The sequence below is a fragment of the Oncorhynchus clarkii genome, unplaced genomic scaffold (genome assembly GCF_045791955.1).
Source record: "Oncorhynchus clarkii lewisi isolate Uvic-CL-2024 unplaced genomic scaffold, UVic_Ocla_1.0 unplaced_contig_4448_pilon_pilon, whole genome shotgun sequence".
In the NCBI taxonomy this organism is placed as follows: domain Eukaryota; kingdom Metazoa; phylum Chordata; class Actinopteri; order Salmoniformes; family Salmonidae; genus Oncorhynchus; species Oncorhynchus clarkii.
Window position 1 is genome coordinate 228,569 of NW_027260868.1, and position 23,036 is coordinate 251,604.

The window sequence follows — 23,036 nt, forward strand, 5'->3', positions numbered from 1 at the left end:
TTTCAGCTCAGAGAAGTGTCACACCATAGTTCAATGTCCCCCCTGGGAAAGTCTCCACTTTAAGATGTGGAGATGTTTGGTGCTAAGTGACTAGGCACGTGCTCGTGTCAATGTCAGATGGCAAGGCCATCCAGAGGTCTCAATGTCCATTGTTAAGTACACCATAAACATACAAACTAGGTACTGTTTTCAACCTTCAAAAGATATGACAAGACAGCTTTTTGACTGCAGCCTGTTTTAAACCCACAATCTTCAACACATCCTTCATGTCGTGCTAATTGTGTTTTCTAGTGCTTTCGTCAGGCTGACAAAGGAAGTGGGATCCAACTGAACTCAAGAATCAAATGGGTTGGAAGTGTAGGACGTCTTCTGTACAGTGCTATGCACAATCTTATGCAACATTAGAACAAAAGTTTGCCTATTTTACAGTAAGTAGCCAAATGTACACTCATTTACAAAAGAGCTGCTAAGTGATATGTAACAAAAACAAACAAAGTTGAAGCTGTGTTAGATGGTTGTCATTTTGAACTTCCTTGTGCCAAAGAGCCAAGGTCCAGGACCTAGCCTGGTACCAAATCTGTACATTATGTGCTTAGACATTTATTCTTCTCTCTGACGAGGAGTTAGCCTAAAATACATACATTTGGGACCAGGCCACCTAGGTAAGAACTCTTACATTATGAAAGAACGGACGACTACAGTCCAACTGTGCATTTACTGTGTCTTTCATTTTCAAGTCCTTCCGATGTTTGAAAAAATGGCCCCCAGATGTTTTTTTCTCTTCAGGGTTGTGTTCGAGACCACAACGCTACCAAGTCATTTTTTTGTGTGATTCCGTTTGTATATGTTTCTTCTTCTTCCATTCCTTTTTTTGGGGGTGGGTTTCCATGGCAACCAAGTTATTCTTTCTGAGTTTCTTTTTTCCTTCTTCTTCGTCTTGGATGGCAGCACAGTGTTGAGGTCGGAACGGAATCTTCGGAACAGGAAGCCAGAAACTTAGGTCATCGAGATGAGGTCATCATCATAGGATTGGAAAGGACGTGTCAGTAGCATTAGGGTTAAAATGACCTCCATCGGTTTATGCTTGTCACTTTTTCAAACAAAAATCTCTCTTTAAATACAATTCTTCATATCCACTTGTTCTTCTTCTTCTACTAGTCATGCCAGGTCTTCTTCCAGGCTCACCATCTGTCTCTGTGAGGGGAGACAGAAAATAACCATAAACACAAAGTCACACAACACTGAAAACCACTACATGCAGTATTTCATAGGTTATACCATAATCAACGGTCACATGCTTTCTATTAGCCACTGCAGAACACCTGCAGGATTGGGGTCAAGTGCATTGCAACTCCACATAGGAAAACAATGGGCAATTCATCCCATTATTTCACTTAATCGAAATGGAATTGATCTTAACACAGTATGAGAATTTAAATGGAATGAACTCTAACCCTGGTGACACGTGTAGTCTACATAAGTAATAAGACAGTGGTTGCTTGGTGGGTTGCTAGGTGACAGTACCTGTGGGTAGGTGTATCCGTCCTGGCTGTGGTTTCTACAGATGTGCAACTCATCCTCTGTGGTCTTCTGGTACACGGGGTTGTCAAAGTGGATGGTGTTGGTGTTCTTCAGCCTCCAGTGTCTCCATAGCAACACTGCACCAAACAGCACCAGGCACATCATCACTGGAGAGAGGAGATAGTGGGTCAAAAGTTCAGTTCTTGTTGTTGTAATTGTTGTTGTTGATAAAGTATGGTAGGTAAAGCCAGTTTAACTTTTACAATGATATGTGTTTTACTGAGTGTACAAAACATTAGAAACACCTTCCTAATATTGAGTTACACCCCCCTTTGCCCTCAGAACAGCCTCAATTTGTCGGGCATTGACCCTACAAGGTGTCGAAAGCGTTCCACAGGGAGGCTGGCCCATGTTGACTCTAATGCTTCCCACAGTTGTGTCAACTTGGCTGGGTGTCCTTTGGTTGGTGGACCATTCTTGATACACACGGAAAACGGTTCAGAGTCAAACACCCAGCAGCGTTGTAGTTCTTAACACACTCAAACCGGTGCACCTGGCACCTACTACCATACCCTGTTCAAAGCACTTAAACATTTGTCTTGCCCATTCACCCTCTGAATGGCACACGTAGACAATCCATGTGTCAAATGTCTCAAGGCTTGTCTCCTCCCCTTCATCTACACTGATTGAAGTGGATTTAACACATAACATAAATAAGGGATCATAGCGTTCACCTGGTCAGTCTCATGGAAAGAGCAGGTGTTCCTAATGTTTTGTACACTCAGTGTATATCAACACGTAAGTCAATACATAAACAGAGAGTAGGTTACTACAGTACTACTGTATTTATCAGTGCACTAGACATTATGCTGATACTACAAGGTAAAATACTCACTGATAGGTAAGACAATGTAGAGCACAGTATGGTGTGATGCCTCAGCTACTTTGGGCATGGCAACATAGCCACTTTGACCTGTGACCGCCGTTTCCTGTGGACTGTGAGTGGTCGAGGACCTATCAGGGTCCTGAGGCTGGGCCCGGCGGGCGGAGGAGGTAGTTGTGGTAGTTGTAGTTGTGGTGGAAGTGGGGCCAGCTGGCTGTTTGGTTGGGGCCCTGGTAGGGATGGGAGCTGCAGTTTTGGGAGTGGTGGAGGGAGCGGTAGTTGTTGGAGCTGTTGAGATAAGAGACGGGGTTAAAGGTCACCAAAGGTTAGAGGTTAGACACACAAGAACGTGTCAGTTAGTTTGAGAAAAGGTTCAATGACCATGAACAGTGAGTATGAGGATAAACACTAACACTTTGACATCCATTGGCTTTTGAACTAGCTTTTAACTACAAAATATTTGGTCTTAAACAGATTTTAATGATGAAAATAAGAATAACATTCCACCCATGAGGTGGGCGATCTGGTCATTTGACTGCAGGAAAGGGGTATAAAGGGCAGTAGTTGCACCTTCTCCTCTAAAGTTCCATAGGGTTCGACAGAGGAAAACACATACCTGCCACACACTTCCTCATGTCCAGGCCGAGGGTCATGTGATCAGGACAGGCACAGGTGTATTTGGGGGAGTGTTGGTTGATCTGGGGAGCAGGTAGACATAGGAACTCACAACCTCCATTCACAAAGTTTTTCTCTGTGCACCAGTTCTTTCCTATAGGAGAGAGAGAGAGAAGCGTGAGAGTGAGTGTTAGACCACCTGATTCAGCTTTTAAAGTTAATTACAGTTATTCATGTAAGATTTGTTATGTTTTTAAAAAGCGTGCGTTGCCATACCGATGGGCTGCTTGAGGTTGTGGTATACAATGATGTCCTCTGGCTGCATCAGGTCCTCCGCCAGTACAGTGATGTCATTTCCTGTCAGGCGGTTGGCGCTCATGACCGCTCTGTCGCCCATGTCGGTCCAGAATACTTTCTCCTGTGAAACAAATGAGAGAAACCAGAAAAAAGAGAGACAGGAAGAAAAACTAGGTTAACCAACTGTACATAGTCAGTACATACAGTACTTAATGTTAACCAACTGTACATAGTCAGTACATACAGTACACAAAGTTAACCAACTGTACATAGTCAGTACATAGTCAGTACATACAGTACTTAATGTTAACCAACTGTACATAGTCAGTACATACAGTACACAAAGTTAACCAACTGCACATAGTCAGTACATACAGTACTTAATGTTAACCAACTGTACATAGTCAGTACATACAGTACACAAAGTTAACAAACTGTACATAGTCAGTACATACAGTACTTAGTTAACCAACTGTACATAGTCAGTACATACAGTACACAAAGTTAACCAACAGTCCATAGTCAGTACATACTGTACTTAAAGTTAACCAACTGTACATAGTCAGTACATAGTCAGTACATAGTCAGTGCATACAGTACAAAAAGTTAACCAACTGTGCATAGTCAGTACATACAGTACACAAAGTTAACCAACTGTACATAGTCAGTACATACAGTACAAAGTTAACCAACTGTATATAGTCAGTACATACAGTACACAAAGTTAACCAACTGTACATAGTCAGTACATACAGTACTTAAAGTTAACCAACTGTACATAGTCAGTACATAGTCAGTACATACAGTACTTAAAGTTAACCAACTGTACATAGTCAGTGCATAGTCAGTACATACAGTACTTAAAGTTAACCAACTGTACATAGTCAGTACATACAGTACTTAAAGTTAACCAACTGTACATAGTCAGTGCATAGTCAGTACATACAGTACTTAAAGTTAACCAACTGTACATAGTCAGTACATACAGTACACAAAGTTAACCAACTGTACATAGTCAGTACATACAGTACTCACAAAGTTAACCAACTGTACATAGTCAGTACATACTGTACACAAAGTTAACCAACTGTACATAGTCAATACATACAGTACTTAATGTTAACCAACTGTACATAGTCAGTACATAGCATATCATAGTCAGTACATAGCGTACTTACAAATCCATCCACAAACAAAGACTTAATGTATCTGGTGGAAACCAACAGTTTCAGATATGGGGCTTATTAACCTCCTATGACCTGGATACTGTAAGATCAGTTTGGTCTCCATTCAGCAGCTACATGGATGGATTTCTGTAATACAGCTAAAGCTGGCTAGCTGCATGGCTAAACTCATGAACCGGGCTGGTGTATAAGACTCAACCTGGAAATCCCCTTTAATTAAAGCTACCACAGTCAGGTTGGTGTGGGCTGGAGGGGGGAGACCATGGTGCTCGACCCAGGGACCTAAAGGAGGTTCTGGGGCCACAGCCAGGGTAGAGGGGGGAGACCATGGTGCTCGACCCAGGGATCTAGAGGAGGTTCTGAGGTTGGATTGTAACCATTGCCCACATGGACTGGACTCTACTGGTTCAGTTAAGTCTCCCTTTCCCTTCCTACAATTCCTCTAGGACCTGTCCATAACTATACTCCAGATGGAACTCAGGTTAGGGAGACCTTAATGTCCACATTCCATCACTATTTACCTCGAAGACGGCGAGAGAGAGGGGGTGAGCCAGCTTGTCCTCGTTGTAGATGAGTGTGTGTCGTCCTTCTCCGTTTACGCCGATGCTGGAGAGGGTGTGCATCTTAGAGTCCACCCAGTACAGACGCTGGTTAACCATGTCTGTTCCAGAGGCAGGGAGCGTTAGAGAAATCCAACTGTGTAATCATTCACTTATAAACAATGCTTCCACGCCTGATAACGAGGCAGATTATTTGAATGTAAATAATGTACACCTACAGAATGATAGAACTTCCAACAATAACACATCACAACATCTCAACTGTTCTGTATACGAGTATAAGAATCATGCGAGACAGCAAATTACAATGTGCCCAATCACACATCACTATATTGCAGTGTCCAATCAGTGGACTCTTCTTACCAAGAGTGATGCCGTTAGGCCACTTGATGTTGTCTGTTACCAAGGCGACGCGGTCGGCTCCGTTCAGCCCACTCTTCTCGATCTTGGCCTCGTCGCCCCAGTCAGTCCAGTACATGAAGCTGGAAACAGACACAGTACCGTCAGTCAAAACTCCTACCTCGAACACACTTCAGCACAACATCTGGAGGTCTTTAGAGAAAATCACACACACACACACACACACACACACACACACACACACACACACACACACACACACACACACACACACACACACACACACACACACACACACACACACACACACACACACAGACACACACACACACACACTGACACACTGACACGTTGAGCTTCTGCCATGTTTCTTGTTGTGAAAGAGATCCTCACTCATTCAATTATTCCAATATGTTCGACAACAAAAGAATCCTGTCGAAGATTTATCTTTTTGGTTTTCCTGGCAGTCAACGCCCTATTGAGCATGATACTGATAAACAGATCAGTAGGCTATGACCCAAACAAGGTTAATAAAATCAATCAATCAAATCCCAAGTTTCTTACTTATTGGCTGGGTCCACCACGATGCTTCTTGGTTTCTCCAGTCCTTCGCTGATCAGTGTCTTTCGCCGTGTTCCGTCTGTGGTTGCCACGGAGATGGTCTGGAGCACACTGTCCGTCCAATAGATGTTACCGTGAATCCAGTCGACGGCCAGGCACTCCGGCACCTCCATCTGGCTGTCAATCACCACGTTGTGGTGGGAGGAGTTCCCTGCCAAGTTCATGTCAGCGCTGGGGAAGGGTGCAGGACAAAATATATGTTTGTTAACTAACAAAACACACACACACACACACACACACACACACACACACACACACACACACACACACCTTCCCCCAGCAGGTCCTCACCTGTAGATCTTCCTGTGGTACAGGTCAGACCAGAAGATCTTGTGTCCAGGCATGTCCATGTCCAGGGCCACCACGTTCTTTAGTCTGGGGATGAGAGGGACGTACTCGCTACGGTCCAGAGTCATCTTCCTCACCTCGTGGCGGTTGGTGAACAACAGGTAGGGGACAGTACCTGGAAGACATACAATTAGATTTAGAAAGTTTTAGATTTCGACCTCAAGTCGGCCACTTTACCTAACTGTTTACATCACATTTAGAAAGTTGTTTAATAATGAGGCCTCAGAGAAGCTACCGAAACTTCTTCTTTGCTTTAATTTGTTCAGACTATATCAGAATTGCTCCCAAGGCTCTGTTCATATATCCACACTAGCAAGCAATCGGTCAAGCATCCATTCTAAGTGGTATGCTGGGGTGGCTGTCGGAATGTAGCTTAGCTAGTGTGTCCCTCCATCTCACACGTACCTGTGGCAGCCTTGCAGGTCTTGGTCTTGGGGTCCAGTTCATAGCCCTCCTCACACTCACACTTGTAACTTCCCAGGATGTTCACACAGATCTGGGTACAGGTGTCTGGGTCAGCACACTCATCAATGTCTACAGGAGGAGGAAAACAGAGTTAGAGGTCAGAAGATAGGGTCAGGGGTCAGTTGTGGCAATTCATAGTGTGATTTGATCCAAATCCAATGTCCTGCGATCTTATCCGGCACTCGTCACTATAGTGACTTAGAGCTCAGCCATTACAATCTTCTGATCTGAGTTCCGAGCCTCAGTGCCATATTAACATTTATTTCCACACACCTTCACATTTCCTGTTGTCCTTCCCCAGAATGTACCCAGCAGGACAGGAGCAATTGAAGCCAATCTTCAGGTCGGTACAGGTGTGAGAGCAACCGCCGTTATTGGTCAAACACTCGTTGTTGCCTGCAGAATCAGACCGGAAATCAGTTAGAAGAAATATATCTATCTATCTAGAAAACTATAAGAAACAACCATCATCCTCAATGTCCATGATGACAGCCTTTTCCCTTAGGCAAGACTAAACCAGTCACCTCACTCTTTATAACCACTAACTAGTTTGGCCAGACCAGACTGGCCTGAACCACTTGGCTAGCTGTCTCCATCATATTTCCCTAGCTGGGATGTGGTCTCTCTCCTCTGTTTTCCACTGAATGGTATGTGGGTGTAAAGAGAGTTCCCTATGGGCCCAGGGTCAAAAGTAGTGGGCGAAACAGGGATTAGGGTGCCGATTTGGGACGCAGAATATCTCTACGGTTCCAACTCACCACACTCCCTGATAGGTTCGTCGGACATGTCTCGGCAGTCTTTCTGCCTGTTGCACACCTTGTCCACGGTGATGCACTCCCCACTCTTACACCTGAAGTTATTCGGGCCCTCACACGCATCCACTGGGGGGAGAATAAGAAAGAGGAGAATATTATTAGACATGTAGTACAGCTATAAGGACAGTGTGTGTGTGTGTGTGTGTGTGTGTGTGTGTGTGTGTGTGTGTGTGTGTGTGTGTGTGTGTGTGTGTGTGTGTGTGTGTGTGTGTGTGTCCATTAGGGCTGAGCCTCACCGCTCTTGCAGTCAATCTCATCACTCAGATCCCTGCAGTCAAACTGGCGGTCACACTGACGGCTACCATGGATACAGGAGCCATCATTACACTGAAACTCATCTGGCTGGCAAGTGGGCCGACCTACCGAGAGAGAGAGAGAGAGACAGAGAGAGAGAGGTTAGATAAACAATACAACAAGACAGATGGACAGATAAAGAAAGAGCGATTGGGATTTTCTCTTAGGAGTCCCTTAGTTCTGTTCATACAGTATAGTATCTGTTCATACAGTATAGTATCTGTTCATACAGTATAGTTAGTATCTGTTCATACAGTATAGTATCTGTTCATACAGTATATCTTGGAAGATGAACATTTGTTTTCGTAAACGCTTAACTAAATAAGCATATTTCTGTCTTTGGAAAAAAAAATGTTTCAGAGAGAAAGGACAGAAGTTGAGTTGAATATTGTCAAAAACCCTTCCACTCACTGCAGTTGGTTTCATCTGAATTATCCTGACAGTCCTTGCCTCCATCACAGCTCCAACTCCTATGGATACACTCCCCACTCCCACAGTGGAATTCATGTGGCCCACAGGGCTTTGTTGTCGGTTTGGTGTCCCTCCCGCCACAGTTCTGGGGCCACTCGTCTGAACCGTCGGCACAATCGGCGTCACCGTCGCAGGCCCAGAGACGCGGGACACACACAGTGTTGTTACACTGGAAGGCGTTGGGACCGCAGGTGGCGGTGGGACAGGAAGTCTCGTCAGAACCATCGGAACAGTCGTTGTCCTTGTCGCACACGAAGGAGACGGCGATGCACTGACCGTTGGAGCAGCGGAACTCGTTGTCGGTGCAGTTCTTTGCGGCTGGAGAGAGGAAGGGAGAGCGAGGGCTGGAGGGTTAGGGATATGGAAGGTTTGGAACTGGGTGACAGTATTTGTACTCTATTGTGCCTTTAGGATGTTATTATATCTGTAAATAATGTGGTTGTCACTAAAAGAATGAGAGGTTTTTGTCTAAGGGTTCAATGGGTGCAGAGTAGACACAAGGACCAGAGTCATGTGGTGATAGTACCAGTTAGTGATTACAAACTGGAGTCTTATCACATCATCATGCACTAACTACAGAGGTAATCAGTGTTGAACAGAACAGTTTTCTTCAGTATGGTGATGACTGCAGTGTAATGACAACGATAGAAGAGTTGGCTACAGCATATACACTATTGGACTAGACTAGTGAATGTAAATATGTAGGATCTTAATTTGAGACAGTTTGCTTCAGAAGGAAAATAATCCTGCAGCAACCGGAAATGTGAATTATTACGTGGATTATAATTAATGGACATTTTGAGTCAAATTTCAAAGTGGAAATTTACGAACTTCATAAGCCTTCTTAAACTTCAAATACACTACAAATGTTAAATGTTCTGCGTTGCAAGAAAGTTCTCCTGCAACAGGGTGATCAAATTAAGATCCTACATCCGTACTGTCTATCTTACCACAGCTCTTCTCATCAGCTCCATTGTCACAGTCAGCTTTGCCATCACAGTGCCACGTTCTGGAGATACACTTGTTCAGTGGGCCTCCGCAGCTGAACTCAGTGGGCAGGCAGGTCTTAGCCTCTGGAGACATAGAGAGACATGAACAGATAGAGACATTAGAGTCTGACACATCTTAGCAGTTCTATCTTATCTGAAGAGGAGGAGGACAAGGATGAGGAAGAAGAGGACGAAGGATGAGGAAGAAGAGTATGAAAAGAAAGAGGAGAGAGAAGAAGAGTAAAAGAGGAGGAAGAGTCAGTTACTCACCGCAGGCGGCTGGCAGCTCGTCAGTTCCGTCACCACAGTCATCACCTCCGTCACACACCCACCGGCTGGTGATACATTTCTCGTTGCCACACCTGAACTGACTTGTCCCACATGTATACGCAGCATCTAGGGGAAGAAAAACCCAGGATAACTGTAAATGATTGACAGACAGGACACATTTAATCTTTTATAGATCTATACTAGTGTAATTTAAAAAACAAATGGTTTTATTTATTTAACCTTTATTTAACTATGCAAGTCAGTCAAGAACAAATTCTTATTTACAATGTCGGCCTAAAATATACACAAGGTAGTACAAATATAATATACAAGGTAGACAGTTTAACTGTGTATTTGATACAGATTCAGTAACTTTTTACAATACAGGGCAATAATTAATTATGCATATTTTCTGTCATGCGACACTTGTACCACGTAACATTAGGCTCACGCAGAGGATAGAATAGGTCTGTAGTAGTGACGGATGTTAACTAACATTTAACTAAGTAACTTCCCTCGGTTAGTTCATGTTCAACAACGCTCGCTGACAACAGAGGGCAGTCATCTGACGGCCATTAAGATTGGGATTATATCTTGTTGTTGGTGAGAAGAACACATCCTCTACAATGTTTTGTAGTGCCCCTCTGGGACCAGCAATTATGTGTGATAAGAGCTACAGTAGTGAGAGTCCAAAGATAAAGGAACAGGATATGAGGTAAAAAGACTACAATATGGAGCATTTCTAAACAGGAAGTGAAGTTTCCCCATGGGAGAGACTTATCTCTTATCGTTCACACACTGGAGCTACTGTATCTCATGGTCTTTCAGCAGACAGTGAGAACTTGACGGCCATTTTGTTATGCACTCAAGACTGTTGCTTGGCAACTACTGTTTGTGCGTTTCTCATGTAAACCTTCAAATGAAGGAAATTAGTGTAGGACAAGATGTTGCCGAAATAGAACACACACAAGTGTCAACTCACACGCACACACCATTGGCCCACATATACAGCATCCGGTAAGGGAAAGTTAAACAACTTATTGTACAGACTTGAGCAAGGAAATACATTTTTTTACTCACTTAGTTTCTGCCAGTAGGCCTATGAATGAATACCACGTTACTGTTTGACTAGCCTATTCAACAGTGAAATGAGATTTAACCCCAAAACGGCCCAGTTTATTTTGGGTTGCTGAGGTCACAACCTCATTGAACTCATCTGACCAATCAAAGTGAAGATGTCTTCAACAAGGACGTGAGAGCCATCAGGTAAAGCTAGCATGGAGCCTTCAATATTCTGCAAGGTCTCGGTCACTAAGTCAGTTTATCTCCCTCCACTGTCAAATTCCACTGTGCCTGAGGCAACAGAGTATGAGTCAGAGCCTGAGGCTGTCTCTTTAAGACAATGGAAGGGGGGAGGAGTCATAATCACACCACCAGCTGCTGATTGGCCCTTGAGGAACATTCCTCAAAATACTCATAACAAGAGCACTAGTGAGAGCAACAGGGGGAGGTGGGGCACAACCGGACACAACACCAGGAATTTTCTGAACTCAAGCTGTCAATTGTTGACACTTGTAGTAGTAACCGCGGCTACACCAGCATGACTCAAGTCGTAAAGTCGGTTGCTACACAGAGAGTTATTGAAGTAGATTCAGAAGATAGAGGTTGCTTGCTCCGTCTATTGGCATGTGATGTCACCAATGCTCACACCTTCATGTGTGACTTCATGTGGGACTGTAATATCATAAGACGATCTTGTATTGAGAAATGTTGGCCTGACTTGATCAATCAGGGCTTTTCATGGGAAAAAACGACTGCTGAACCCCTCGCCTCAAATGCTTAATTACACAGGCACTGTAACCGCCAAGACTGTGGCTATGTTTCCAGTGAACCCAACACACACACAGTCCCACACACACACACACACAGTCCCCCACACACACACAGTCCCACACACAGTCCCACCCCACACACAGTCCCACCCCACACACACACCCACACACACACACACACACACACACACACACACACACACACACACACGTCGCACACACACACAGTCACTACCAGATGTGGAGGTTCCAGGAATAGTTTCCCCCCATCCTATTCCAGCTGTTCTTGGAGAGAGTGGTGATACATTTACGAGGCCGGCTGACTGTTAGCTCGCCCTGAGACTTATACAGTCTCTCAAGTGAAAACGGAGACGTTACTTGGCCCCGACACGCACTCTGCCTCTCTCTCTCTTTCCATGATCCTCTCTGTCTCCCCTCCCCCTTTCTCTCTCTCTGTCTCTCCCCTCTCCTCTCTCCTCTCATCTCCTCTCTCCCCTATTTCTCTGTCTGTGTTTTAATTTTCTCTCCTGCTAATCTTCTGTCCCATCATCTACAAATGGGTCACAAGCCTCTCAAGCTGCATACTGTGTTCTCTCTACCATTCTCTCTCTGGGTCACAAGACGCTCAACCTCCAGCAGTATAGCCCACTGTACTCTCTCAACAGGCATCTGTGTGTACAGTATGTTAGACTGTACGTCACAACTATGTCTACCATTCTCTCTCTGGGTCACAAATCTCCCTTTACAAGCATACTGTACTGCACTCTCTCTTTGTAGCCTATACGATTAGATATACATTGTGTAATAGAGGACTTGTACTGCATTCAACTTAGTCTCTAATTGAAATGCAGTGGGTGAGAGTTATTTTCCCAGGATGTTGTAAGTCATTTATCTTAAAAAATAAAATAAAAAAGCCCAGCAGTTCTGAATGGAAATCTCTTTCCATTGACTAGCTTTGAATGTGAGACGTTATCAACGAAAGAGGCCAAGTCTAGCTTACGTTTGAACCCAAAACCATCTGGCTGGAAAGGTTGGGCCACGCCATAGCTATACATAGCCCTCTCGCCCAGTGTGGGCGTGTCGTGACATCAGAGTGTATTTGTGGGCGTGTCGTGCGTATCATTGATCGATAACTAAGCCATGCACTTTGCGTAGTAACCAAGCACAGAAGACGGAGGAAGTTTGTTTGTGGCACACTATTCAGGTTACAGTTAATTATTATTAAACAAACATAATCATAAAATAGAAGTTTGGTTCCTGTCTACTTAACTTCCTTATGGGCCCACTTAATGCAGTCCGCCTACTGTCTGTACGGTTACTGTGCAGTGAGTCACCATATGGGCATTTCATTTGTCTTTGAGGTTGTGACTAAACTAAATCAAGATAACAAATATGGGGTGATTTCTCTGACGCGTTTCCTTGAGGGATAATAGTTATATTGTATTGCATTGGTTTTCTTCACAATTACTCCAGAAAATAATTGTCTTGGGGAATTTACTTCAGACAAAGTGAGTGGGAAAATCCTGTTGTATTTCGAGTTTAACGTTACTTTAAAAAATCTACACAGTTTTACCAGCAGGGTACTTTTCATTAGTTACAATAGATCACATTCAAACTGCAAGCTCTGCATGCAGCCTGTAAACTATTGCATAATAATCTCAGATTCTAAGAACCAAAAAGCCATTATAAGCAACCTTCCTTATTCACCAATCAGCACATTCTTATGTGTCTCTGCCTGCCTGCCTGCCCGCCCGCATGTCTGTCCGCCAGCCCGCATGTCTGTCCGCCAGCCCGCATGTCTGTCCGCCCGCCCGCATGTCTGTCCGCCCGCCCGCATGTCTGTCCGCCCGCCCGCATTTCTGTCCGCCCACCCGCATGTCTGTCTTGCAAATGGAATTACCGGCAAGTCACCTGATTCGCATTTTCCTTCCTATGCCTGATGCCATCCCCACACAATTTGACCCACGGGGGAGGAGACAGATAGACAGAGCGAGGCAGAGACAAATAGACAGAGCGAGGCAGAGACAAATAGACAGAGCGAGGCAGAGACAAATAGACAGAGCGAGGCAGAGACAAATAGACAGAGTGAGGCAGAGACTAGTGATGAGGGGGTTGACTCATAACCCGCAGTCCCACAGTTATATCCGCGGGGCGGACGGGTTCATGGTCATTAAATATTGGAGGATGTGTGTGGCAGACGGGTTCATGGTCATTAAATATTGGCGGATGTGTGTGGCAGACGGGTTCATGGTCATTAAATATTGGAGGATGTGTGTGGCAGACGGGTTCATGGTCATTAAATATTGGCGGATGTGTGTGGCAGGCAGGTTCATGGTCATTAAATATTGGCGGATGTGTGTGGCAGACGGGTTCATGGTCATTAAATATTGGCGGATGTGTGTGGCAGACGGGTTCATGGTCATTAAATATTGGCGGATGTGTGTGGCAGGCAGGTTAAATAAAGAGAAATAATACCTTCAAAATATCCATCAATGTAGAATTCTAGTTTCTATCAACAGGCTTCTTGGGCTTCTTATTTTATTATTGTAGGCTATCTGGCATTAGTACAGAAGACTAAGCTTTCGGGCCTAGCTGCACTCCAAATAGCCTACACAGCCAATCGCCAAATGCTTTCGGGAAACAGGCAGAAAAAGTTAAGGACATGGTTGAAATTTCATTCAATAAGACAAAAGCTGCAAAAGGAGAGTTGAAAATAAAGAGAAGGGAGGGCCTGAAAAGAAATGTTTGGGACAGATGTGGTGAAAGAGGAGGATAGCAGTGCTGGCTATGTTCTGTGTGATTGTGAGACACTATACACATTTGACCGTCACAAGACGGGACTTAAAATAAGCCTATGTCAAGGGAACTGTAGCCTACTGTTCAGATGGGTTAAATGGAAACTGAAATCTGGACACTGACTGTAGGTCTATAACATCTCACACAGCCTTAATAATAACTCCTGCAGAATGTAGCCTTTCTTGCAGGTCAATTATAAACCAAATGTAGGCTAAACTTAGACTTGGGAACAGGAGTGGAGACATATGATTTGTTGAGAATGCATTGCTCCGTTAGATACCGTCTGTAGAGGTGCTGTCCTTATCATACAATCTGATAGTATTTCAATCTTTTTTGACTCCTGAACAGGTAATCAAATGGCTACCCAGACTATTTGCATTGTGTGCCCCCCCTCCTTTACACTGCTGCTACTCTCTGTTTATCATATATGCACAGTCACTTTAACTATACATTCATGTACATATGTACATACTACCTCAATTGGCCCGACTAACCAGTGCTCCCGCACATTGGCTAACCGGGCTGTCTATCTGCATTGTGTCCTGCCACCCGCCAACCCCTCTTTTATGCTACTGTTACTCTCTGTTCATCATATATGCATAGTCACTTTAACCATTTCTACATGTACATACTACCTCAATCAGCCTGACTAACCGGTGTCTGTATGTAGCCTCGCTACTTTTATAGCCTCGCCACTGTATGTAGCCTCGCTACTTTTATAGCCTCGCCACTGTATGTAGCCTCGCTACTTTTATAGCCTCGCCACTGTTTTTCACTGTCTTTTTACTGTTGTTTTATTTCTTCATCTACCCATTGTTCACCTAATACCTTTTTTGCACTGTTGGTTAGAGCCTGTAAGTTAGAATTTCACTGTAAGGTCTACATCTGTTGTATTCGGCGCACGTGACAAATAAACTTTGATTTGATTTGAACAACATAAGATTTCAGTTGGGCTTCGATGCACATTTTATCAGAAACACGTTGGGTCCGGTCGTTTTCACAGCTTTCTTTTTCCTTACAACTGGTCAAACTGATGTCAAAAAATCTTCTGCCGTCTTTGACTGTAGCTTATAGGGCATTTTCCATTTTGTGTGGGTTAGGGTTGGGTGTGTGCCTCAGAATTACAATGGATCTGGCGGTTGTGGATGGCTTATTAGCAATTGCGGGCGGGTGTTGGTGAATAAACAGCTGACCCGCGCACCTTTAGCAGAGACACACAGCTGACCACAGCTGCCATCCGGACAGGGCCTTAATGTAGTTAGGTGCTTGTTGGATGCGGCCAATTTCCCGTAAGGACCTATCCACTGCTACTGGCTCACTGTTAAATACAGGAAGCCCTATTGGCAGACAGACTGAGCTCACTTCTTGTAATGTACGCCTACTGTCTTCAAAAGGTTAGCATCATGACCAAGTTACACCACGACCTGAATAGACCTTCATATGGCTGCCTACATACAACGGAAATCACCTTGATCTAGCCGTGCTGCTGAGCGAGGAGAGGCAGAGCGAGAGAGATAGAAAGAGACAGTGAAGGAGAGAGAAAAAGAGAGGAAGTTAGAGGGACAGAAAGAGAGAGCGGGAGAAAAGAGAGAGAGAGAAAAAGAGAGTGAGAAACATTTTATAGAGAGAGTCCCCACCTCCCAATCTCCATCAGGTTCTATTAATAAACGCTGCCTGCCTGCTTGATGACAACTTGACCATGTAAGGTCCTTCAACACTGATGCTACGGATGGAAGAGAAAGAACGTGCTCACTAAACACCAGCCCCTAGTCTGCAATGGACTTTCCAATAGCCCCAAATGTCCTCCATGTAACCTGTTATATATTTGAACTGGAAAGCTGCAGCCTGCCTGGTGTTCAACCTTCTCAAGTTCTCCCATGTCACCCCTTCTCCTCCGCACACTCCACACTGGCTTCCAGTCCACTCCACACTGGCTTCCAGTCCACTCCACACTGGCTTCCAGTCCACTCCACACTGGCTTCCAGTCCACTCCACACTGGCTTCCAGTCCACTCCACACTGGCTTCCAGTCCACTCCACACTGGCTTCCAGTCGACGCTCGCATCCACTACAAGACCATGGTACTTTCCTACGGAGCAGCAAGAGGAACTGCCCCTCCCTACCTTCAGGCTATGCTCAAACCCTACACCCCAACCCGAGTACTCTGTTCTGCCACCTCTGGTCTCTTGGCCCTCCCAACCCTACAAGAGGGCAGCTCCTTCACCGCCCAGTCAAAGCTCTTCTCTGTCCTGTCACCCCAATGGTGGAACCATCTTCCCTCTGAGTCCCCGCCCATCTTCAGAAAACCATCTGAAACCCTACCTCTTCAAAGAGTATCTTAAGTAATCCAACAACACGTAACTCCTCCGCCTTACTAGCTCTGACTTTGCTGATAGCTCCTTTTATTGAAGAAAAACGTACTTACTATGACTGAGATTTGTGGTTGTCCCACCTAGCTATCTTAAGATGAATGAATCCAACTGTAAGTCACTCTGGACAAGAGTGTCTGCTAAATTACTAGAATGTCAATGTAAAACTAGAGCTGAAAGACTATATTGTTTAGCAGCAACACCAACCGTCTCTGCAGCTTTAGTTGAAGTGTATGAAAGGCTACACTGGATGACAACAGGAGGACGGTCCATATAGGTCAAAGGTGAGGCTAATATTGGAGTCCTCATCAACGCCCTTGTCATTGTGTGTGACAGGCTTGTTTATTTTAAGTTAGTTTGCCTATGCATTTCTGCTTGTTTTGGCAAACACACACCCACGGCGAGAAAAGTGTTTGTATGTAAACACAAATCTTGCCAAAGGTCAGGGCTTGGTCTTTCCATAGCCACAGATTAATTTAGAACTAGATGACATGTGCACTGATGGTCATCTGTCAAGATGCTAAACCAACAGAACTCAGTCTGTACTAGTTCAGCTAACTGCATTTTTGGTTTAAACTCGTTCATCCAACTGCATTCGGCTTATACTAGTTAATCTAACTGCACTTGGTTTATACTAGTTAATCTAACTGCACTTGGCTTATACTAGTTCATCCAATTCCACTTGGACCTTCATTGTGAGGTTATTAAGGGTGTTTTTGCATGCCACTGGTGACTGATTGAGAGATCTGGTGTGTTAGGAGAATGTACATCATGCGATGCCTATCAGATGCTCTTGGGGCTGCATGATTCATATGGGGATTATTCTAGAATCTATTCTATTCTAGAACCACTGATGCAACTCTACAGGGATTTTCCCATTATTCTCCATGGTGTCAACTAATACAGCCCCTTGGGGCTCCACACATACAGTAACGGCAGACCTACTGTTGGGGCCCCACATATACAGTAACAGCAGACCTACTGTTGGGGCCCCACATATACAGTAACAGCAGACCTACTGCTGGGGCCCCACACATACAGTAACGGCAGATCTACTGTTGGGGCCCCACATATACAGTAACAGCAGACCTACTGCTGGGGCCCCACACATACAGTAACAGCAGACCTACTGCTGGGGCCCCACACATACAGTAACAGCAGACCTACTGCTAGGGCCCCACACATACAGTAACAGCAGACCTACTGTTGGGGCTCCACACATAAAGTAACGGCAGATCTACTGTTGGGGCCCCATATATACAGTAACAGCAGACCTACAGTACTGCTGAGGTCCCACACATACAGTAACGGCAGACCTACTGTTGGGGCCCCACACATACAATAACAGCAGACCTACTGCTGGCGCCCCACACATACAGTAACAGCAGACCTACTGCTGGGGCCCCACACATACAGTAACACTAGACCTACTGCTGGGGCCCCACACATACAGTAACGGCAGACCTACTGTTGGGGCCCCACACATACAGTAACGGCAGACCTACTGTTGGGGCTCCACACATACAGTAACGGCAGATCTACTGTTGGGGCCCCATATATACAGTAACAGCAGACCTACAGTACTGCTGAGGTCCCACATATACAGTAACAGCAGACCTACTGCTGGGGCCCCACACATACAGTAACAGCCGATCTACTGTTGGGGCCCCACATATACAGTAACAGCAGACCTACTGCTGGGGCCCCACACATACAGTAACAGCAGACCTACAGTACTGCTGGGGCCCCACACATACAGTAACAGCAGACCTACAGTACTGCTGGGGCCCCACACATACAGTAATAGCAGACCTACAGTACTGCTGGGGCCCCACACATACAGTAACAGCTGACCTACTGTTGGGGGCCACACACACACACACACACACACACACACACACACACACACACACACACACACACACACACACACACACACATGGACATACACACTCTGCACATGTCAGCAGCAGATTTAATTGCTACATTAATGAATACCTTGAACTATAAACATTGGATGGAAGTTCTAATCTTCAAATCCCTGAGAGCAGGAGTTAGTCTGCATCGCAAATGGCATAGTCCCATAGGGCTCTGGTCAAAAGTAGTGCACTTTAAAGGAAATATGTTGCCATTTGGGATGCAACCTTAAAGATTGAGGGATAACAGTAGAACGGGGTGGCAGAATGTAGCCACAACTAGACTAATACACAACACAATATTAACCTAGAGGCCGGTAAGTTCACCCTTAGCCTACCTACTGAAACCAATAAGGAATTTGCCTTGACTGCTGTTAATGCATTGCAATACAATACAATGTAATACATTGTAATAATGTTAGCAAATAAGTTAATGGACATGTGAGTTGTGTGATAGTGTGTTTAGTTCCTACTGTGGGTTGCTGGTTGGGGGCCACAGAAGTAAAGGTGAAGGAAGTTGGTGGATTTTTATCATATCAAGACATCTAAAGAAGGAAGCAGACTTTGCTTGAGGTGATAAACATATCCTCATAACATGCATCTATTAATAAGCCTATTACATTTCATTGTTGATGACAAAAGCTATGATTTTAAATGCCAATTGAGAATGTATTTTGACATTAAGCTACATCTAACCTACAAATGCATAAAATTAGTGATCAAGAAGGTCTGCAACAATCAGAATTTTGTAGCAAAATAGTCTATCCTTCAGGTGTAAAATAAAACCAAGTTCTATTTCCTCCATATATGGCACAGAAGCTGGGCTAAATAACCTCTTGCCACACGGTATAGAAGCTGGGCTAGACGCCCTTTTGCCGCGCCCTTTCTCGGTGACAATCGTCTTTTTCCTCCAACACGTCAAGCCCACAGGTAAAACCAGACAGCTTTGACATATGGACCTACCGGATGTGACGAGCCTATTTCTCATTCGGATTGGCTCGCGGCTACATACTATTTGAAGAACAGCCAATCGACTTCCCGAGCGTAGCTTCCGTTCATACGGACGAAATAGATAAATTTGAACTTTTATAGATAAACATATTGTCAACGAAAATTATAGGTTAAGTTCATCTTTAATCGGCTTTGAAAAGGAAAATGTCTTGAAAAGCTGTTAGCACTTGACTCTCAATGTCAAGAACATGCCCCCTTCCTGCGCACTAAACCCAATTTTACAAGTTCAGCCTAGGACACGAGTGTATAAACATTGGTTTAATTGAACATTCGACTGGTATTGTAAGCACCAAAACAGAAATTAATTCAGAAAATGTCAATTTAGCCATTTATTCTATGTGAGGAGCACGGTTGCATTTGCAATTCCATGTCAGACATAAAATAAAAAGATCACTGAAATATAGGCAATTGACAACTATGTCATGTTATAAGTAATTTAAAGATGTCAAATTCCATGTCAGATCGTTTAGACCAGAGAATCCCAAGGGCAAAACCCGCTCTGCACTCAGCCGGAGTCAGCCCCCAAAATACGCATCATAAGCATCTTGCATGATACAATTGACTTCACATCCTTACCTGTAGGAGCAAAACAGTGGGAAAGCAACACCAGGCAACATGCTGTCACCCCGGTGATTCCCACACGAGTCGGTAGCATCTTTACTCCTTTGGGCTTCCACGCAATTCGAAGTGTTTCTTCTTGGTCTAATATCGACCACCCGGCACGCAAAATGTTTGACAGCTAGCCTACTGAACAGCACTATTTCAACTCAACTGAGAGATGACTCTATATATTTGTGGATGTTGCAGTCACAGCTAAAACAAACTGGGATAAACGAATGACTGTTGTTTGGGTATATAGAGAAGATTTACTGTGCGCCTGTGTCTAGGTCTAGTGCCAGGGAGAAATATTAAATTTTTTGAGTCACTTCTGACTATTTCTATGTGGTCCTACAAGTGGGCGGGATCAGCAGAGTGGTGTGATATTTGAAATTCGACATCAGCACCGCAGGGGTGGAGCTACAGCAGTCACTGACAGAGAGGAAGAGAAAGAAAGAGTCACCCAACCACAATGTTACTGTTATCATTATCTGGATGGGCTGGCTTCCCTGTCTTGCCTAGCCTGGCCCCACCTTCAATTCAATTTATTGTCATGGGAAATATATGTTAACATTGCCAAAGCAAGTGAAGTAGATACAAGTGAAATAAACTCAACTCAACAAAAAAAGAAACGTCCCTTTTTCAGGACCCTGTTTTTCAACGATACTTTGTAAAAATCAAAATAACTTCACAGATCTTTATTGTAGCTCGGGGCGGCAGGTAGCCCAGCGACTAGCCTAGGCTAGATCTTGTAACCAAAAGGTTGCAAGATCGAATCCCTGAGCTGACAAGGTAAAAATCTGTTGTTCTGCCCCTGAACAAGGCAGTTAACCCAGTGTTCCTGGCCGTCATTGAAAATAAGAATTTGTTCTTAACTGACTTGCCTAGTTAAATAAAATAAATTGTAAAGGCTGTTTCTCACAATTAATGAACATGCACCTGTGGAACGGTCGTTAAGACACTAACAGCTTACAGACGTTAGGCAATTAAGGTCACAGTTAGGAAAACTTAGGACACTAAAGAGGCCTTTCTACTGACTCTGAAAAACACCAAAAGAAAGATGCCCAGGGTCCCTGCTCACCTCAGTGAACATGCCTTAGGCATGCTGCAAGGAGGCATAAGGACTGCTGATGTGGCCAGGGCAATAAATTGCAATGTCTGTATTGTGAGACGCCTAAGACAGCACTACAGGGAGACAGGACGGACAGCTGATCATCCTCGCAGTGGCAGACCACGTGTAACAACACCTGCACAGGATCGGTACATCCGAACATCACACCTGCGGGACAGGCACATGATGGCAACAACAACTGCCTGAGTTACACCAGGAATGCACAATCCCTCCATCAGTGCTCAGACTGCAATAGGCTGAGAGAGGCTGGACTGAGGGCTTGTAGGCCTGTTGTAAGGCAGGTCTTCACCAGACATCACTGGCAACAACGTCGCCAATGGGCACAAACCTACCGTTGCTGGACCAGACAGGACTGGTAAAAAGTGCTCTTCACTGACAAGTCGTGGTTTTGTCTCACCAGAGGTGATTGTTGGACTCACGTTTATCGTCGAAGGAATGAGCGTTACACCGAGGCCTGTACTCTGGAGCGGGATCGATTTGGAGGTAGAGGTCATGGTCATGGTCTGGGGCGGTGTGTCACAGCATCATCGGACTGAGCTTGTTGTCATTGCAGGCAATCTCAACGCTGTGTGTTACAGGGAAGACATCCTCCTCCCTCATGTGGTACCCTTCCTGCAGGCTCATCCTGACATGACCGTCCAGCATGACAAAGCCACCAGCCATACTGCTCGTTCTGTGCGTGATTTCCTGCAAGACAGGAATGTCAGTGTTCTGCCATGGCCAGCGAAAAGCCTGGGTCTCAATCCCATTGAGCATGTCTGGGATCTGTTGGATCGGAGGGCAACGGCTAGGGCAGTTTCACCCAGAAATGTCCGGGAACTTGCAGGTGCCTTGGTGGAAGAGTGGGGTAACATCTCACAGCAAGAACTGACGAATCTGGTGCAGTCCATGAGGAGGAGCTGCACTGCAGTACTTAATGCAGCAGATACTGACTGTTACTTTTGATTTTGACCCCCACCCCCCTTTGTTCAGGGACACATATTCCATTTCTGTTAGTCATATGTCTGTGGAACTTGTTCATTTTATGTCTCAGTTGTTGAATCTTATGTTCATACAAATATTAACACGTTAAGTTTGCTGAAAATAAACGCAGTTGACAATGAGAGGACATTTCTTTTTTTGCTGAGTTTATAAAAAGAAACAGTAAACATTACACTCACAAAAGCTCTCTCTCTCTCTCTCTCTCTCTCGCTCTCTCTGCGGGTGTGTGGGAGGGGTGGGTGTGTGTGGAGGGGCGAGGGCAGGGTGAGTGTGCATCTCCAGCCCCTCTCCTGTGTGTGTGTCATCTGATCTCTCCCCTGAGAGAAATGGAGAGACAGAGGCCTTCAGAATTCCTTCCCATAAAATACCACTCTCTAGTCTAGGACGTTCCCATTGATGTTTTACACTCAGGGCACTATTGTTGTGGTCTTGTGGCTGGCACATGTACACAAATCATGTGCAAAAGAAAAGCTGGTGTTTTTCTGTTTTGTGTTCATGAAGAAGAAGAATTAAAAACAAGAAATTAAATATTTAATAAAGTTAAACAGGATGAATTCAAGATATAGAATTTACCACCTGGGTAAAGTTTGGTGGAGGTAAAATCACATGTAATTTTTTAAGTGTTATACAATAACAACAATAAGCTATTTTACTGTACATGTAAGAATGTATCTTTGTTGAATCATACATGAAGCCTATTGTAAGTAGTA

At 44.6% G+C, this 23,036-nt stretch overlaps 1 protein-coding gene across 1 annotated transcript; it reads right to left on the bottom strand.

Moving 5' to 3' along the window:
• Positions 1-866: 866 nt before the first annotated feature.
• On the bottom strand, positions 867-20,535 carry LOC139401991 (low-density lipoprotein receptor-like). Its single transcript, XM_071146030.1, has 17 exons — positions 20,193-20,535; positions 9,694-9,819; positions 9,385-9,507; positions 8,375-8,752; positions 7,906-8,028; positions 7,613-7,735; positions 7,128-7,250; positions 6,795-6,923; positions 6,333-6,504; positions 5,985-6,212; positions 5,424-5,542; positions 5,022-5,161; positions 3,296-3,437; positions 3,021-3,173; positions 2,417-2,692; positions 1,525-1,688; positions 867-1,194 (listed from the first exon to the last, which is right to left on the bottom strand). Exons 1-17 carry the CDS (start codon positions 20,269-20,271, stop codon positions 1,159-1,161), a joined length of 2,634 nt encoding a protein of 877 aa, XP_071002131.1. The 5' UTR covers positions 20,272-20,535; the 3' UTR covers positions 867-1,158.
• Between the last annotated feature and the right edge of the window lie 2,501 nt (positions 20,536-23,036).